Source organism: Argiope bruennichi, chromosome 4 (genome assembly GCF_947563725.1).
Source record: "Argiope bruennichi chromosome 4, qqArgBrue1.1, whole genome shotgun sequence".
Classification (NCBI taxonomy): Eukaryota; Metazoa; Arthropoda; class Arachnida; order Araneae; family Araneidae; genus Argiope; species Argiope bruennichi.
In genome coordinates this window covers 126,383,023-126,402,262 of record NC_079154.1, presented here as the reverse complement: position 1 = coordinate 126,402,262, position 19,240 = coordinate 126,383,023, and the positions used below count along the sequence as shown (strand labels likewise).

The 19,240-nt window shown below is 32.3% G+C and overlaps 1 protein-coding gene across 1 annotated transcript in view; it reads right to left on the bottom strand.

The window, feature by feature from the left end:
* The window catches only part of LOC129965360 (nuclear receptor coactivator 7-like), a 131,985-nt gene that overhangs the window by 17,656 nt on the left and 95,089 nt on the right, over nt 1-19,240 (bottom strand). The window contains exon 15 of the mRNA XM_056079189.1: nt 1,712-1,819. Coding sequence (XP_055935164.1) covers nt 1,712-1,819 — 108 coding nt within the window. The remainder of the gene's footprint in view (nt 1-1,711; nt 1,820-19,240) is intronic.

Genomic DNA, 19,240 nt, shown 5'->3' with positions numbered 1-19,240 from the left:
AATAGTTTTGTGTTACTTAAGGCAAACATGGTTTAATATACATACAGGATATCAACTGAAATCGACATCCAACAACTAATTCATAAACCATAAATACTCTTATACATCTAATAAGAAAAATGGTCAACTTGAAGTAAATATTTATACCAAATTTGGCATGAGTCAATAAATTCTCGGATGAACGACAGAAATTTAAATTTTTATACAAATTCTCGGTCTTATGAATCTTATTTAATAAAATATTCATGAAATATAAAATAAAATAACTCCATTATTTTACTATAAAAGCTGATGTGATTATGAATAGTAAAATTATCATAAACATTATTGCTATTCATATCGTTATATAAATATTATTGATAAAATATTCTTGAGACATAAAATAAAAAAGTTAACACTCTTTTGCTACAAAAACGATCTCCTTATAAAAATATGAGAATCATAAGCTGTCGGACAATTTTAGACCACTCCACTGACCGCCTAGAGGAAAATATCCTTATCAGTGCCCAGAGTAAATCTAAGATTGAATGTCCCAAAAATAATTAAACTGTTGATTGTCCTAATAAAAATATTCAATGCCCCATAACTCGGCCAAATTTTGTAATAGAATATTGAAACCTTTTTTGGTTTAAAAATGACAGTATAAGAATATTTTACTGAATATGATTCAAAATCAAAAAATTAACAAAAGACTGTTTAAAATTTTGAAATAACAACGTTTCTATAATTTTTCAGACCTATATTTATTGACCAAAATAAATTATTAATTGTGTCATCTAAATCCTATTGAAATTAAAATTGAAATCTGAATTTTATGATAAATAAGAGAAATTTGAATAGAATAATTCTTTAAGATATTCTAAATTTTATAAAATAATATTTAGCAGCTACACATAAAACTTCACTGCTGAGCGATATTTTTTTTGTGTGTGTGTGTATGTGTGTGCTTAAAATTAAAAAAAAAAAAAAAAAAAAAAAAAAACATTTTTTTTTAACAGTTTTTTTATATATATTAATTAAAGTTTAATCATTTCGATTTCAAATTACAGTCCATATTTTAGGAGAAATGATAGAAATTAAGGGATTGTTTAATATAATGAGCTGAACTGTGTAAGTCTTGTATAATAATATGAATTATAAAACTATCAAAATTTGAAGTTCAAAAATATTTTGCTGAAGAAGTAAAAGACATGTTACATAAGATATTTAATTTTAAATTGTAATGACCTCTAATCCCGGCAAACAGGTTTGATACTATTTTGGATACCATGATTGTATTTCTTTAACTGGGAATAAATTTTTCAAATTGATTTTTCTTTCAAAAAGCATTCATTTAAAGCAAATTCTTGTCTTCACTTTTGTTCATCTATATGTTATTTTTATTCTTCCATTTTTAAACTGATTTAAAGGCTTATTTTGTTAATAATTTTATAATTTTATTACTTTTTTTTATCAAGATAGGAAGTGATTTCATCAAAATAAAAATCTTTAATCCCAGATACTCCCTTGTTTTTCTAATGAAATTTATATCACAAGAAAGAGCATTTAACATATGAGAAGTAAGTTTTTTATAGCTTTATTAGTAGACAGAAATGCATTATCACATTTTAAAGCCTCTTTCATCATGATAATATTAGTTTTTAAGATATATTAAATGGTAGAAATGAAAATATGGGTCTGCCATTGAATATCATTGAAATAATGAACGTACCTCTTTAATGTGTTCTTCTTGCAAGATTTCTGAAGGTGATAGGAGATCTGGAAGAGGAAGCTCCAATTCCGAATAGTTGATTTTCTCCATCTCGCCCAAAGATAGAACCTACAGAATGAAAGAGTGGCTTTCAAAATAACTTCATTCAATGCTTAACCTTAATATAGTATATGGTAATACATTCATAAATCAATCCCTGCATACCTAAACTTTTTCATGCATTGAAAAAATTTCATTTTGCTACACTACTTTGTGAACAATACTCTATTTAATGCAAAATGCTGAGAAGTTCGTTTTATTTTCAGTTTCTCACTCACTCAGTTTTTTTCCATTAAATTTTAGAAACTTTGTAGAATATGCAGATGTCAATCATTTGCAACGATACTAAAATTGGACACTTTTTTTCTAATTTATATCAATTAAATGTTTTCCAAGAATGAGCAGCACCGTTGATGAAAGCAATAAAAGAACCGTTGAGTAAAAAAAATAAATAATTAATGTTAACTGAGGCAGTTCTAGTGAAATGATCCGATTTCAAAACGTAAAATAAAATACAGCGCGTTTATTGTTGTACTAACATGAAAAATTTTATTGAATTTGATCAGCAGAGAGTCCGGAATAAAAATCCTTAGATTTCATTTGAAACATCCATAACCGGTTGATCTTTCTGCGTTCTGATCAAACAGGAAATCGGGTATAATCGTCAGTTGATGGTTTGTATGAAAACTACTTTTCAGTGGGAGAAAAATAACTTTAAAAGATGTATCGCATTTCATCACAACAGTTCATTTTTTATGGTCCGAAAGATTAAAACAAATATTTATTCTCTTGAAATGATGAAATGTCTCTCAACACGAGAAAAATTGTCTTTTCAATTTTATTAATTTCCTTCGTCTTTTCAAAATTAAAATACAATGTATAAACCCTCTTTCCGAACTTGGAAAAATGCTAATAATTATTTTTCAAGCGAAGAATTATATTATTCCTTTTTTTTTTTTTTTGCCAAGCACTAATAATAATCATAATAATAATTCTTCACCTTATTTCACCTTATTTAACATCTTTCACCTTATTTGCACAAATCTATAAGAATACTTAGAAATATGTATAAGTTCACTTTTCAAATTAAAGCAATTATACAGCAAGGATCTTTTGTATAAAACTGAAAAGTAGAATGAATTTGGTCTTAGTAATAAATATTACTAAGACCAATAACAAAAAAACAAAACAAGACCAATAACAAAAAAAAATGTGTAAATATTTTTTACTTCAAAAAATTTCGCCATTCAAATGGTTAAAGAAACTCGATATGAAAGATGTTCAGCTTTTCAAACAATCTCTCTTCTCTGATTCCTTAAGCAGATTCAATCAGTCCCCAGTTAACAGGATAAAAATTAATATTGAAGAAACTGGCAGCATAGCAAAGCATTTCGAATGAAGCAACGCATAATTTTTCCAGCTATTCACGAATGGTACACAGACCTGCATGGTGAGAGTGACAGGACAGCAGATGACTGCATGATTGACTCCAGCATGCTTGGGTTCACATCCCCGGGAACAAGCGTTCATCAGGACTCGCAGCATTTTGTGTCTAGCACACGCGCTAGGATGAGAGAAGTCGAGCGATTGTCTACTGCGACGTTGGACCTTGTGTTTATACAGCGGGTTTTCTGTTCACGAGGGCGCCTCTTACAATGAACTTGGGTGATATAAATGAAACGCAGCTTTTATGAGTAGGATTAAAAGAATTTTAGATTAAAATGGCTTAGGTTAATAAAAATGCATTCAAAATTAGACGCATTAAATTAAAATGGGATAGATTAAAAACAGTCATGGAATTGTCACGTTCAAAAGTGGTAATTCTTACTTTTTCGAATACACAGCATAGATAGAGTATAGTAATGGTCAAAAAATTAAAACTAGAGATTTTGATGAATCACCACGTTTTAGAACTCTCCGAGTTCGAAAAACATATTTTTGGAAAATATCCGTTTGTCTATCAGTGACACAGATAGCTCAAAAACGATTTGAGCTAGATGCAGAAAATTTGGTATAAGGTCTTTACACCAAATTTGCAAATTTCTGTCAAATTTTGAGTAAAATCTGTTCAGAGGAAGTCTGTCTGCCCGATTGTTTGAATGTAAGTTAACTCATTAATTACAAGTAAACAGAGCTAGATATATAAAATTCGGAATACAGATTTAACAATTATAGGGTACACACCTATCAAATTTTAGGAGAAATCCAACAAGGGATTGGCCATCTTTCGCTCTGTACTTTCAGAATCATGTAAACGCAATAATTCAAAAAAACCAATGACTTAAAACTATCAAATTTGGTATGGGATTTTGTGACTACAAATCCCAAAATGTGTCAGTTTTGTGTGAAATGTTTGTTGTAATCGTTGAAAAAAGGTGTCTAAAGCATTATTTTGGTTTCCGAATTTTATACATAGAGGCATACCGGCGTCGTGGCATAGAGGTTTTGCGCCCTCCTCGTGATTTGGGCATCATGGGTTCGAGTCCCGGTTTGGGCATGGTTGTTCTTCATCTGCTCTATCTGTGAGATGTGTGAGTGTGACCCCTCCTGTAAAAAGGGGTTGTGCAAGCGAATGTGATGCGTGCGTAGCTAAGACGTACTCTTGGCCCTAGTTGGCGCTACTGGAAAACAAGAGACGCACCCTCGGCTAAAAATCGATGATTTGTCAGCGAGCTTGTCCATGGCAAGTTCCATTAAAAACAACAATTACCGGCATAACTTGGGATTACGCTCGAGACGATAACTAGGGATTAAGTACGAGAAGACAAATTAAGTTAAAATGCTAAATTCACGTCAAAAGTTAATATTTCTTAACTATTGCACGCTAATGCCATGCAAGGCGTTCTCTGGTTTGATAAGTTTATTAGAGACTATGCGGTAAGTTTTGGATTGACCACTCATGCTGGTTATTTAAAATAAAGAAGAATATAATACTTGCTGGTAGTCAATATATTATATACCATTCGACCACAGCTGCTTAATTTGGTACAAATATAAGTTGAACGGCATCTAAAAATTATTTTTTCGGAGTTTTAATTTAATTAAATAAAATATTACCTTTTTCGGTGCTAACTTTCAAAAATATTATTACACGTCATTTTAAAATTCGAATACTGTCTGTTTAATGAAATAAGTTGTTAAGCAAATACTTCCAAAATTTTAAACTATTTTTTTGCATCATTTTCAACTTTCATTTTCCTTGTTTCAATGAGCTTCAAATCATATCCATTGTTCCATCAAGTATTCCGCGAAAGGAAAAAAAAACTCTGTGTATTATTTGCATAGTGACCATAGTGAATAAGAATGTGGAATTACAGTATCGCGAGAGAAACGTATACATTGAAAACAGTTTAATTTTTTAAGTCACTAGGATCACATGGAACTTGGTTCCGATAGGAAAGTTCAAGTAAAAAACATGGTGTCACATCAGTTTAGAAATTAGGAATGATGCAAAAAATATTCATTCACTTAAAAATAAAGTACTTTACTCTTAAATAGCCCAAAACTTTTCATTTCAAATCTACATATGAATTTTGTTTCATTTCAGACATGCTAAATATCCAGCCTATGATATAAATTCCCGGTAGACGTTTACAAAGCAGATCACTGTTTTGGAAGAGCATTCAAGGGCTGTGAATTCGCGCATGCGAGAAAATCCAGCTGATCACACAACTACCGAGGCATTCCGCAATAATAGTCCGCGGTTTACTCATTAAAGAATGCCATTACACGCAGTTGTTGATGAGATTCGCATAGTTAAAGGATGAACAGATTAGTCAGAGGATAAATATCGCAATAATTCTCTATGGTCGTTTGGACCATCCATCTCTTTATCACCACGCTCTGTTGGAACAGCATCCAAATAAACTCGATATATCGAAACAGAACAATTAGTAGATGTAGGATTTTGAAAAACAGAAATAATGTAGGTCCCAGGTTTATTTTAACTTTCATTCCTTTTCAATCTTATTGTCTGATTTATCACATAAAAAAATATTGTAATCTTTATAAAATTCTATCCATAGGTTTGTAAATAATTCTTCCTCCGGAATTCATTGAGCTTGAAAAGATCAATTTTGGAATTATGTCTGCATTTAATAACTCAGAAGCGCGACAGGCAGACGAATGTGGCCTCAGCATGAACATTGTAGATATCCGCTACTTTTTGAGGGAAATTCATTCGCACAGCTTTTTTCCCTCGAAATTTACACCAGGATGTGAAAAAAAAATGTTGATGTTTTAAAGCAAAGTAATTAAAATATATTCCTTTCAATGTCAACTAGACGCTTTTGGCATCCAGCTATTCTTCAATAAAATTAATATAGTCATGTCAATCCATTCTGGCAAATGACATCTTCTCAGCAAAAGAAAATACTACTTTGAATTAAATCTGAACAATAAACATTGAGCATTTTGATTTATTAACAAAGTCTATAAGTTAATTAGCCAAATCGGTTCAGTTGTTAAGGCTAGGGGTTCTGCCAAAGATCTATATTGTGATATCTCTAGAAAAAAATGAATTGGCGAAATCGGTCCTATAGTTAAAGCTGAAGGCTCTATCAAAGTTTTAGTTAGCGACGTCAAAAATTAAATTAAAATAAAATCTCATTTTGAAGAAAGCAGGAATATAAAACAAAAACTGCATCATTTTATTTGAAGAAAATGAGTGAAAAAATAGTATAAAAATTAAATTATGAATAACTTTACATGCTATTTCCGAATTATAAACAAATAAGTATTTATTGAAAATGAATAATATACTGATTGGACTTTAAGTTGATTTTTAATTTAGGGAAATTATGGAGCTATTTATTATGGTTATTTATTATTCTTCTCCTTTTCATACAAAGAAAAAAAAGGACAAAGAAAAAAATTTAATTGCGGTTATAGAAAAGAATTTCGCTTCAAAAATCAGAAAAAAGAATTGTTTCTTTATTCTATTTGTATTCCTATTGTTATTTGTATGGACATTTTTTTTGTCTTTGACAATTGATTCCTTTTCCAAATAAAAAAAAGGAGATAACAGAATCTTTTGAAAACATCACGTAGAATTGTCCTTCTAGTTAAAATTGTTATCAACTTTGAAGATGAATTTATTCATTTTATTTGAAGGATTTCTGACATCTGAAGTAATCTTCAGCTATGCCATTCTTATCTGACATATTCACTTTCATTGAAAGAGGTATTTATTGAAACCAGGAATCCAGTTATCTTTGTTTCATTTAACCCTTTTAAGGGCCATTTTTTTCTAGTCATATTATATTAAAATATTTTTTGGCTTGAAATTAGAATAAGAAAAGGGATTCATTTAGCTTATTACATAAATTTAATTTGATTAATTAATTAATTTGGTTAATTAATAATTAAGTAACAAATCAAAACATATCATTTTGTGTGAGATAAAGAACTGAAGCATCTAGGTTTCTGTCTTTCTAAAAAAACTTGTCAGAACTTATGCCAACCTACATAATTTCCTACAAAGATTGATAAATTTGATGGGAAGCATACTTCCCACGGCCCTAGAAAGGGTTAATTATCACATCAACAGGGAGTGACATTTACCTTAAGAACCGTTAGAAGCACAATCTATTGAGAAACAATTTTAGCACTTACATCGCATATCTACCTTAAATATAGATCATAAATGGGAAGATTATTTATTTATTGAAAAAAATCCACGACTTTACGTTGATTGTTAAATGCTTATAAGAAGCTTCATGTAGTTGATTTTATTTATATAAAAATTTTATATTATAAATCTTTCTTCTTGAAAAAAAAAAAATGTTTCTGAAAATCATCTATTTAGTAAAAATGAAATTGGCCGGAATCTTGGCATGGGGTAGCGCGTTTTCCCCGTGATCTGGGCGTCCCAGTTCGGGCATGGCTGCTCTTCTTCTTCTGTGTTCTATCTGTGAGGTGTGTGAATGTTCCCCCCTGTAAAAAGGGGTTGTGCAAGCGAATGTGACGCACGAAGTAGCTAAGTCGTACTCTTGGCCCTAGTTGGCTCTACTGAAAAAACAAGAGACGCTCACTCGGTTTAAATCGCTGATAGATAATAAATCACAACAAAAATGAAATTTAAAAATTGTAGAATAGTTTTCATTTTTATTATTATTATTAGCAATTAGATCTAATTTTAATTTACTGAATAAGAGCCTACTCATTTGATTTCCACATCATACGGTTTTGCTTCAAGTTTTAAAGCACAATACATCTGGCACAATTTTCTTTCTAAAGATTCAGAAGATGCCATCTGTTAAAGTGACCAAAAATTTACAAAATGAACTTAATAATGCATTTTTATTACTTAATTTCATCTGCCTTCAAATATATCACTTTATCATTTATTTTGTAACATAGTTTTAGAAGTGATTGGATACTCACGTGATATGCTTTTCAAGGCTTCTAATTATTGCTGTATATAATCCTTTCATATTAAATTGATGATAATATAGGATCTGCAATTGACTTTTTTGTTTCGTTCGTTGAAACAGAATCTCTTACTTCTAAGTGTGAAACTAGGGACACTACAATCAATAACAGATTTTATGACTTGTTTTTTTTAAATACATTAAGGTCCCTTTTGAAGCAGCGTTAGGATTAATTCGGCTAGGACTATCTATTCCGTAATTTAAAATCCCGGTCAGATGACGGGGATGATACCTCAACTGGCACACTCTTTTAAAAATTTCCTCGCAACACTAAACGAATAGAATGTCATTATGTTCCAACGGATTGAACGTGTCCCAAACCACTGTCTTCTAAATAATCGTGATCAGACCCGCTCACACAGCAGTTGTGCTGTGAAACGAGTTTCAAAACATGAACATTCCGCCATCGAGGCGGGGATATTACAATGTGCTCCACGATCCTTTCAGATGATTTGAACATTTCATAAAACCGGTTAATAGAGGTACCTCGTTATTTGTGGAAAATTTCCGAGAAGAAAAAATCTGGTTTGATTTTACCACTTTCTAAATTCATGTTAGACTGCTCTTCACCGCCCTCGATTTTTTAGAAATATCCTAAAAGGCAACTTCATTTTACATTCTGTATGGCAGATTTCTCCAGTCATAATCAATGAAATAATTTTGATTATTTTTATTTCATAAGAAAGCTCAAGAAACCTAGATATATCATCATTGGTCACTTGCCCCACACCGCCTACCATTTTCGAGGGAAATCAGGAAACAATATTTTACTGTTCATTTCCTAAGGGGAAAACTATGATAGAGTTCTTAGTCACAATTACGGCACAGATTTTTAAAAAATTGTTTTATATTAAAACGTGTGATCCCTAAATATGTCTTCTATGAGTATTTGGGCCTCATCTCTCGATTTCAAGAAGTATTGGAAAATAAAATATTGGCAAGTGTTTAAATTCAGCAACAGAAAACAATTTCGCTAATTTTCGTCGCCAACTTGATAATTTTACTATTTTAAAGCATAGAAGCATATCTCATATATTATCAGAAGGTCTTTCGTTTAGTATGCTAATATAATTAAAAAATAATGCCTTTATTCACTTTTACTTATATAATTATAATTATATTTTATTATATTTTTATCGGCATTGATTGATATTAATAATTATTCTTATTTATATTGCTCTTTTTCGTCCAAATTATTAATGCTATTAATACAGTCAGGTCAAAATTTTGATGAAATAAATCTTATCAAAACAAAAAAGAGATTAGTATTTTAAATTATGATAGCATAATATCAGTAAAGTATTCGGACTGGTTTCATGCTTTCAAAGTAACAAAATTAATTGGAAATGAAAATTGACAAAATCGGTCAGATCATTGAAGTCGAGGCTTTGTCTAAATTTTGTTTGCAATATCTATCGAAAAGGAGGTGGAGAAGGAAGATGACCCTTGATGACGTATCTAAGGTTCATGAGCTTTCGTATAAATTAAGCATTGACGAAATTGGTAAATTATATATTTCATTTAATGATTGTGATTGAAAAACTCTTTCAAGAATTTTTTTTCTATAAAGAGTATATATTGAAATAAAATTCAAAATGAAGTTTTTCGAAAATAAATGGTTGTTGAGAACAAGGTAAAACTGATGACATATCTAGATGTTATTTACTTTCGTATAAAATAAAAATTGGCAAAATTGGTAGTATAGTTCAGATTGCAGTCTACCTTCTTGATATTTACAAATTATTTTATATATAAAGATTTGGGGGTACTGCTGATCACCTATAACGGTTAGTAATTTATTACAATAGCAAAGAAAGATTATTTCTTGTTGGGGATTTTTATGAAATTAGCTTAACTGTGGTAACCTTTAAAAGGGTCCATTTTTCTTAGTCCTAATGAGCTCAGATGAAATGAAAGGTAATCAGAGATCTCAATGATTGTAGGCGCAGGGTATAGAGCAATGCTACTGCTATGTATAAAAGTATTTATGCATCCTATATAGCGATTATTAACAATATATTATGATCTGATACCTTTTAAATGTCTGGATGGCTTTGTCAATAAAATTAAGTCACATTTCGCTCCGAAATGCAATTTTGTAACATTTTTTAAAATATTGCTTTTTGATATTTTTGTTTTCTTTTGTTGGATTTGTCATTTTTCAAAAATTGCATGGCATAAATTACAAAGATAAGCATAATCTCACTGTATTTCTATCACATATTACATCTGTTTTCAATACGTTGCCTTGAATAAAACAATTTCAACAAATTTTTCATAAAAAAATGGCAAGATTATCATGAATTACCATGATAAGAAAATGCAATCGCTCACTTGAAACCCATTACAGGTGACGTGGCACTTTATTCGTGAGAAGTTGAGAAAGAATTTAAAACAATTTTTTTAAAAAACCCATTTTTTAAAAGAATACGTAAGAATATTTATAAAAGAAAGAAATCCTGGCAACAGAAAAAAAATTCATTTCGAAAAAATTGAAATATATTTAAAAAACGGAAGTTTTTATCAAGCTTTCAGGATATTTAGAACCTCGTCTGGCATTCAAAATATCATTGTCCACATTTGTCTGTTAATACAACCAATATATTATTTTCATAGGAAGTATTTTAGATGATTAAGTGTTCTCAAATCGCGAAATGTACGAGCAGGAACATCCACTCTAACTATTAAAAATTCTGACCTGAACTAAATGGATCGAAAGTATGTGACTGAAATGAATATCAATCAATAACTTAAAGCAATCACCCAATTTTAATATTCTATTTATTTAAAACAAGGCACCTTAAACAATGGTTTTAGAAACCTCTTGGGATTTCGAAAATTTCCTCGGTCCATTCTGTTTTTGGATTCTTTAATATTTATGATCAAAATTATATTATAAAATGATCTCAATTTAAATCTGTACACTAAAATTCAGTCACATAACTTTTTAATTCATTTTTGTCCTTTTTATCAATATTATAACAATAATTATTAAAGTATTTTTTTATTTCGACTCTTGATAACTTTTCCGATGGTCAAGAGATCTCTAAATAAAATTGTCTAAGAAATTCAAATCTGCTTAACTGAAATTTCGCAAGGAAAGATTTTAAAATCAACCACAAATCCACTAATAAAATTAGGAAGCCTGATGAACATTTTGCATACCTTTTTTAGTTTACGGGAAGCATGTCTTTTCTTTTCTTTTCTGATATTCAGTTGAGGTTCGCTTCGACTGGAAGTCAGTCTAGGTTCCATTCTACAAAATACCACCTGTGACTGGTCCCCATCCTTGTCATCCACAACTCTTAAGAAAAAAACTTGCAATCCATCCCCTATTCTTTCCCTACAAGCAGGTGGATAGGACATTTTCCTGGAATCCCCCCACAACGTTTTCAAGAGTTTCAACCGATCCACGCTCATCTTAAGAAAATGCAGCAGTCTCGAGACGGCCCGACTGAGTGAATGCTGTTCGGCAAGAGAGTCGGCAAAAAGAAAAAGCGAAACGGAAGACTTTTATCTATTGAAGGAGACGATATCGTCGATTATCAACATCTTGCCTCAATTGCTCGTGTTCGAAATCACAAATGGTATGTTTCCAATGGAACTGGAAAGCGCTCAGTTTTTATCAGTTACTCAAGACGTTATTTGAAAAGAAAAAATTAGATACAAATGGCCATTGTGATAAAGCTCTCAAAAGGAAAGAATCTATTTTAGTTTCCAGTAATAAATTTCCATCGAGTGTTACTGTTTTGTTATAATAATAAAGTAATCACCTTCGGCAATTGGCTGTTCATCCAAAATCATTATGCTCAAAATAATTGACAAAGCCAAAGATCCAATCCCTCTATACATATTCATTGTATGGATAATGCCAATTTTTACTTTTTATGAAATTTAAAAGACATCTAAATACAAAATCAATGGGCTCCATTTTGGAAAAAAAGTATCGAAACCACAACGTTACATTTCATTCTCTATAGAGCAAAACCTTGAAAGAGTTCCTCAAGTACAAACATTAATTTTAATATATAATGTATCGATTTCACTCTTTTGTATTTCATTTAGCAGTTCGTTTATCCTAAATAAACTCTTTGCTTCTATTTTTGAATAATATTTGAAAATGAAATTTAGCTAGAGAATACAACCTCAACAACTAGACTGATTTCACTAAATTTCCATGCCAATTAATTTTGCAAGTCTAACTAGCCAATTAAACCATTTTCTCCTTATCAGGAAATCATTATTTCCTTATTCTTCATGAGAATTATTTCATCAAAATTGGCTCATAAATAAATAAATAGCATTAATATGGTCGCTGAAGGTGGTTCTTATTAATAAAATTAATTGGTACTTGTTTGTTAATCACACTTCATGGTCAAACATTAGTATTAACCACATATCGTTAGCAAATATTTGTTCAGAAACAGCTAATTAACACACGACCTTTGGCAATGAATCGAATCATATGGTTAATATAAAGTGTCGATTTAGTAACATCAACCAACTTTGATTAATTACATTACAGCAAATAAAAATATAATTACAATTATATCATTAAGAATAAACAGAAGTATTATTTAAATTAAAGTTCCAGAATAATGATAGAGCTTTCGCATTTGTTGGCTACTCTTCAAAGCGACCAGATTGTCAAGGAAGCGAAGAAAATTGATGAACACTGCCAGGAGTTAAGATACAGCCTATGCCAAATTTTTATTTTGTATTATCTCTCAGAATGGGGAGGTACGGTTGGGCGATCATTCATGATGTATCTAATTGTCAAGAGCACTCTTTTGAAAAATTTTTGAAATCTGTACGATGGTTGTGGCCTGGAAACTCTGTCCAGGTTTTCCTTAGAGGAAATCTGCAGAAAAATAGTATTTTTTTTTTTTCTGTCGAAAATTGAAAATGACGAATGTATGGTCAATATTGATAATGTATTTAAGCTTTTATGCGAATTAAAAATTATAAAAATTGGTTCAATAATTGGTGCGAGAGGACTCTGCCGTAAGTTTTCTCAATAGTGTAAATATATATACATATATCACAAAAATAGAGAATGAAGAAGACAAGTGATTCTTGATTATTTATCATCATGATCATAAGCTTTCACATGAAAAAGAATGTCGACATCGGAGCAACATTTTAATCTGGACGACTGATTTATTGCTCTCCCTTATTATTTATTAATATATTGCTTCGAAACGTAATATTGCTTTCCTGCACAGTACGTCATATAAGAAGAAAAAGAGTTTTACAGATGTTTTAATAGATAGCCTTGGAGACAAACTTGATAACTATTTGGCAACTTTGCTGGCAAAAAAAAGTTGGTTCTCGATGTTACTGAAATTTTGCTGGTATCTCAATTCAGGAACAAAATACAGAATCCTTCTAGAACCTTCTTTTTACTGTCACAGGGTTCATAAAATCTGATAGAGAAAATTGAATTCAATTGTCAGTGAATTCTGCTTTTGGAATGTTGATCTACAGCGAGCTATCTACGATGACTTTGTACTGTTATAACTGTTTAGTAGGATTTTCTGCTTACGAGCCTGCTAATGATTTCTGCAAGTATTGTCTTTTCATTATGTGTTGTTGGTTTCTTCGGCTGTATTTTGTGTTTTATGTGTTGTGTGACTTCTCACTGCACACCCATCGTTCGGATTTTTCGTAACATTATAGATTATATGATTCTATTGCATAAGGCATAAGAATTGTATCTGATTTCTCGCCAAGAATAACAAAATTGTGTCAAAAATTCTTTGGTTTTAAAAAGATACAAGAAATGGTAAAAAATGCCTTTTAGGACTGCATTAAAAATTATCAAGATATCCATACTTAGCGAGAAATTGCCAAAAAAAAAGTCAACTTTGAGAGCCAAAAATTATTTATAAGCTTATCCGCTCTGATAATTATTTCGCCGTTTTGAAATTGTCTTGTAGTGTCGAGCCTCGTTCAGATAGTGAAGATGTTTAGAGAATATTCCATATGAGTTAAGTTAATAGTTAAGATCCTAGAAGGTAGCACGCATTATGCGAGATTAGAGAAAAAAAAAGACTCTTTGTTGTAACAAATCGTAAAAGTAATTCTTTTGGTTCAAGTAAAAAATGCAACGATGATGACCACGATAAATTAATCTGGATATGATTAATAAGTGGGCGCTGAAAATACACTTAGCAATATATACTGCGTTGAATCTATGTAACATCCTTTAACTCCTGATGAGAAATAGGAATAGGAATAACACCAAGAACATATGATAACTTAATATTTAGCACGTTTTCCTTTAAATTTGGCCCAGATAAAGAGACACATAATTTTCTACTCGGCACAGGTCATTTAGTTTATAATTAAGTCACTATTTTTTCGTGAATAAAAATTGGTATTCCCTCCTTCAATGCATCAGAATTTCAATTTCACTTGTACAAATTGATACAGAATCATTGCTTGCGTTCATTGATTATTTATGTTTAAAAAAATTAACAACACTAAAGCACGTCAAAACTGGCATTGAAATTATATTTAGCACCGAAAAAATGAATTGTGATTTTACAAGTAATGTAAAATCCTTATGCTTATTTAAAAGACTATTGGCATTAATAAGTAGCTACTGAGTTACAATTAATTAAATATCGAACATAACCATTGATGAGGTTAAACAAAGACATATATAAAACTTACTTTTAACTCCTCCAAATTCACTGGTACCATTTGAGTAGTAATAATGAAATAAAGGTTTTTCTGAAAATTGATTTGTTTGGTGGATCTTGATTATGTATATTACTTTAAAGTACTTGAAATCAAATTTAATGATAACTGTTTGTTATTTTAGTTTAGAAATCAATCTGATATTTACCACTTCATATCAAAGGCCACAAGTCAAATCATAGCATGCTTTTACCAGTTCAGAAACATTATTATATGTTTTAAAATCACAGTAAAATTCAGGTCTTCCTTTTAGACTTATAAGGGTTGGTGGCCTATATTTCCATACGATAAGAAATGTCTTAAAATCAATAGACCATTTTTCAAATTGGTTGCCCCAAATAATTAAATAAAACTTCTCCTAGTTAAGTAAAATGAGAAATAATATTTTTATTAGCTCATATAAAAAGTATTGGAACCGCCAAAAAAAAAAAAAAAATTCGACTACAAGTTTTTGACGAATTTATACCTCGCTGAGTCTGAAAAGTACACTTTCTTAATTTGGCTTCTGTACGTGAGCATGATAACTCAAAAAGCGAAAGGAATTAAGTATATGAAAATTGACACGTGGTCTTTTCACTAAGTTCTCAGATATTTAATAAATTTGTGGTGAACCTTATAAGCCAGATAACAGCTACAAGACTTGAATAATTACTTTTGTCTTGTGGTTTTGTTACTCGGCTGCGAACCACAAGGTCCCAGATTCTATCCTCGCTCATAACAATTCGCTACATTGGTGACCAGGATGACCCAATTCAACTTCACGTTGGTGACCTCGGACGATGAAAATTCAACCTTCGTACAGCTGTTGTGGTGCCATCTATCCCCCACATCAACCCAAAGTCGTCAGATTCACTTGACGGAGCAACCCAAAGTCGTCAAACTCACTTGACGCAGCAACACAAAGTCGTCAGACTCACTTGCAACAGCAACCACTCCCCACACAAGATCGCCATAACGCTTGGTGCTACTCAAATGCTCAAATGGGTACGGGCGCATTAGACTCAGCAGCTAAAACATCACCACTCAACAGCCATATCGTTCGTCTCACCTCCGTCTCACTGGAGGGAGAGTACTGTGGTGAACCTTATAAGCCAGCTAGCTACGAGACTTGAGTAATTACTTTTGTCTTGTGGTCTTGTTACTCGGCTGCTAACCACAAGGTCCCAGATTCTATCCTCGCTCATAACAATTCGCTACATTGGTGACCGGGATGACCCAATTCAACTTCACGTTGGTGACCTCGGACGATGAAAATTCAACCTTCGTACAGCTGTTGTGGTGCCATCTATCCCCCACATCAACCCAAAGTCGTCAGATTCACTTGACGGAGCAACCCAAAGTCGTCAAACTCACTTGACGCAGCAACACAAAGTCGTCAGACTCACTTGCAACAGCAACCACTCCCCACACAAGATCGCCATAACGCTTGGTGCTACTCAAATGCTCAAATGGGTACGGGCGCATTAGACTCAGCAGCTAAAACATCACCACTCAACAGCCATATCGTTCGTCTCACCTCCGTCTCACTGGAGGGAGAGTACTGTGGTGAACCTTATAAGCCAGCTAGCTACGAGACTTGAGTAATTACTTTTGTCTTGTGGTCTTGTTACTCGGCTGCTAACCACAAGGTCCCAGATTCTATCCTCGCTCATAACAATTCGCTACATTGGTGACCCGAATAGCCTAATTCAACTTCACAAATTGAAGGTGAAATCCGAAAGCGAAACATTTATCTGTTCTTCTGTACACGTCCATGGAATATAATTCTTAAATATAAATGGCGAAGCACGCAGAAGTTATTAAAATTGTGGATCCACTCCGTCAATCAATTGATAATTCCTTTGTCCACATATATGCGCGAAAGCGATCACTGGAAGCTGCAGCGATTTGAACATATGAAATTCGGCAGGCAGAACGTCATCCACATTGTAGATCTCTATCGGTTTTGAAAGAAGATCCTAAAATTTACTTTCAGTTTTCTTCGTTTTAATGCGCCCTATAGTGTTAGTATACTCTTGCTGATTTATTTTGTGTCTATTCTTACAATAACATACAGCTAAGTTTTCGAGGACAATTCCTTTTTGAAATTATTCTGCCTCTCCAGATCAATATGCATGCATATGATCTGTTGAGACACTGTAAATAATAAGATCTCTCTATGGTAAAGAAAGTAACAGGAGTTTTTTAAAAAAATTTTATTTTTATTCTATTTCCTTGTATAATTACATTTTATGCCATGTTTTGTGCTAAATTCCGTCTAAAATCTGATGGTTGGATCAAAAATCTGATATACACAAAAAAAAAAATTGATTTTATTTATGGAACTTTTTGTGTTGTTGTTTCTTATGGCACTTGCCATGGACAAGACCGCTGTTACGAAGAGAGCGATTTTAAACCGTGGGGGAGCATCTCTTGTTTTTTTAGTAGCGCCAACTAGGGCCAAGAGAACGACTTAGCTATTCACGCATCAGTCATTCGCTTGCACAACCCCTTTTTACAGGAGGACACGTTCACACATCTCACAGATAGAACAACGGAAGAACAACCATGCCCAAACCAGGACTCGAACTCAGGACGGCCAGATCACGGGAAAGACGCACTACCCCTATGCCAGGACGCCGGCTCTTTTTCTGTCTTTGAGTTATTGGATTTATATACACTAAAAAAGACAGCGTTTGGCATATTAGGCCGAAAATAAGCCATAAGAGAATAATCCAAATTTCCTCTCTGTAACTTGTTATGTTTCTAAATTATTATATTTCCACGCACAAGAACGGACAGACAAATAGTTTTCCCTCAAGCCCCGTTCCCATGGTCCGTGTTCGCCTTGCGTCCGGCGCATTTTGCCCTCTTTTCCCTCATTTGTGATTATCCGGGGCTCTTTGGTGTCTGTTCGTTTTACCGACAGTTTGAGGGAAGCGTCCACAGAAAAGAGTGGTTCTACATTGGATCAGATGGCAGATTTACGACCCTATCTGTAAAAACCAAAGACCACAGGAACGGGTCTTCAGATGTGTTCGTCTAAAGTTTGATCGAAATCGATGATTTTCGAGCCAATGAAATCTGAGTTTTTGACAGACAGACAGACTGTGAGACAAATATTAATCAAAAAAATTGTCATTAAGAATTCTAAAAAAATCTATAATTAAAGTCTATAAAACTCAGATCTTTCTATAAACGCAAAAATCTATAAAACGCAGAAATTTTTCCAAAACCTTGAATAAATTGCGGTAATTTTCTTTGTATTATTCTGTATGAAAGAAAATTAAAATTTATTTGATATTTCTAAACTTGGTCAATATTAAAATATTATATAAAATCAAATCCTCCAATTATTTTTTTCTCGTGTCTTTTGCTAAGCATTCTAATTCGGGAGAACAGGATTCACAACCTTTTAAGTTAAAGAGCAAATACAAATGAGGATTGATCGTTCCACAAACTTCCCGGGGAGTTTCGCAAAATTCATCTGATGTCCGTACCCGATGAGACATTATGGTCCATCTACGCTTTCGCACGAAAATGAAGAAGAAAAAAAAAATGCTCCGTCTTTTCATCGTGCCGGCGGCGGATCGATACAAGAAAGATTTGATTTATGGCCCGAGTAGTCTGTGTGAAGAGTGCAAGGAAATGTTAACGGGTTTACATACGTTAAGAATGCGACCGGACAGATGAGGATGGACGGTACATGGGGGGACGAGCCTCATAAATCACCTCTCGGTTTCTTCGTGAGGCGGGGGAGGGAGGTCTGTCTAATCAATCGGCAAGTTTGGGCGAGGAATTAACTGACGGATGTCGTGCTTTTCTGTGTAAAATTATTGGGGAGGAAGACAGTTCATATGATGGCACAGTCACGTGACAAACATTACGTTGTGACGTCATTCTCTTTTTTCCCATTCTAAAAGGCACAATGAACCCCGAAGTTAAATTGGCGTCACACATTTGAAATGAAGTTTTAGACGAAAATTATTTGGACACCTTTGGGTTCGTGCATTTTTGAAAGAAAAATGCATTCTATTTCGCACACACAGAGATCGAATTTATTTACAAAATATACTTATATTTATAAAAATATTTATAGAATTCAATAAACAAAAAACACGAAGAAAATAATTGGAATATTTTTTTAATGTCTTTATATCTTCTTGAATACGCGTGTTATTTTTACAAAAATCTATGTATTTTCCACAGTAAATAAAATCAATGTTGAAAGCTTGAAATCATTATCTGCTTTTTGTGAAACAAGATAATTCAAAATAATTTTCGTTTTCCTCGATTTTTAATGGAGCCTCTAAATGCCTTTGTGGACTTTACGCCATTAAAGACCGAATCTTCACGCTAAAAATGAGTTTGTGTA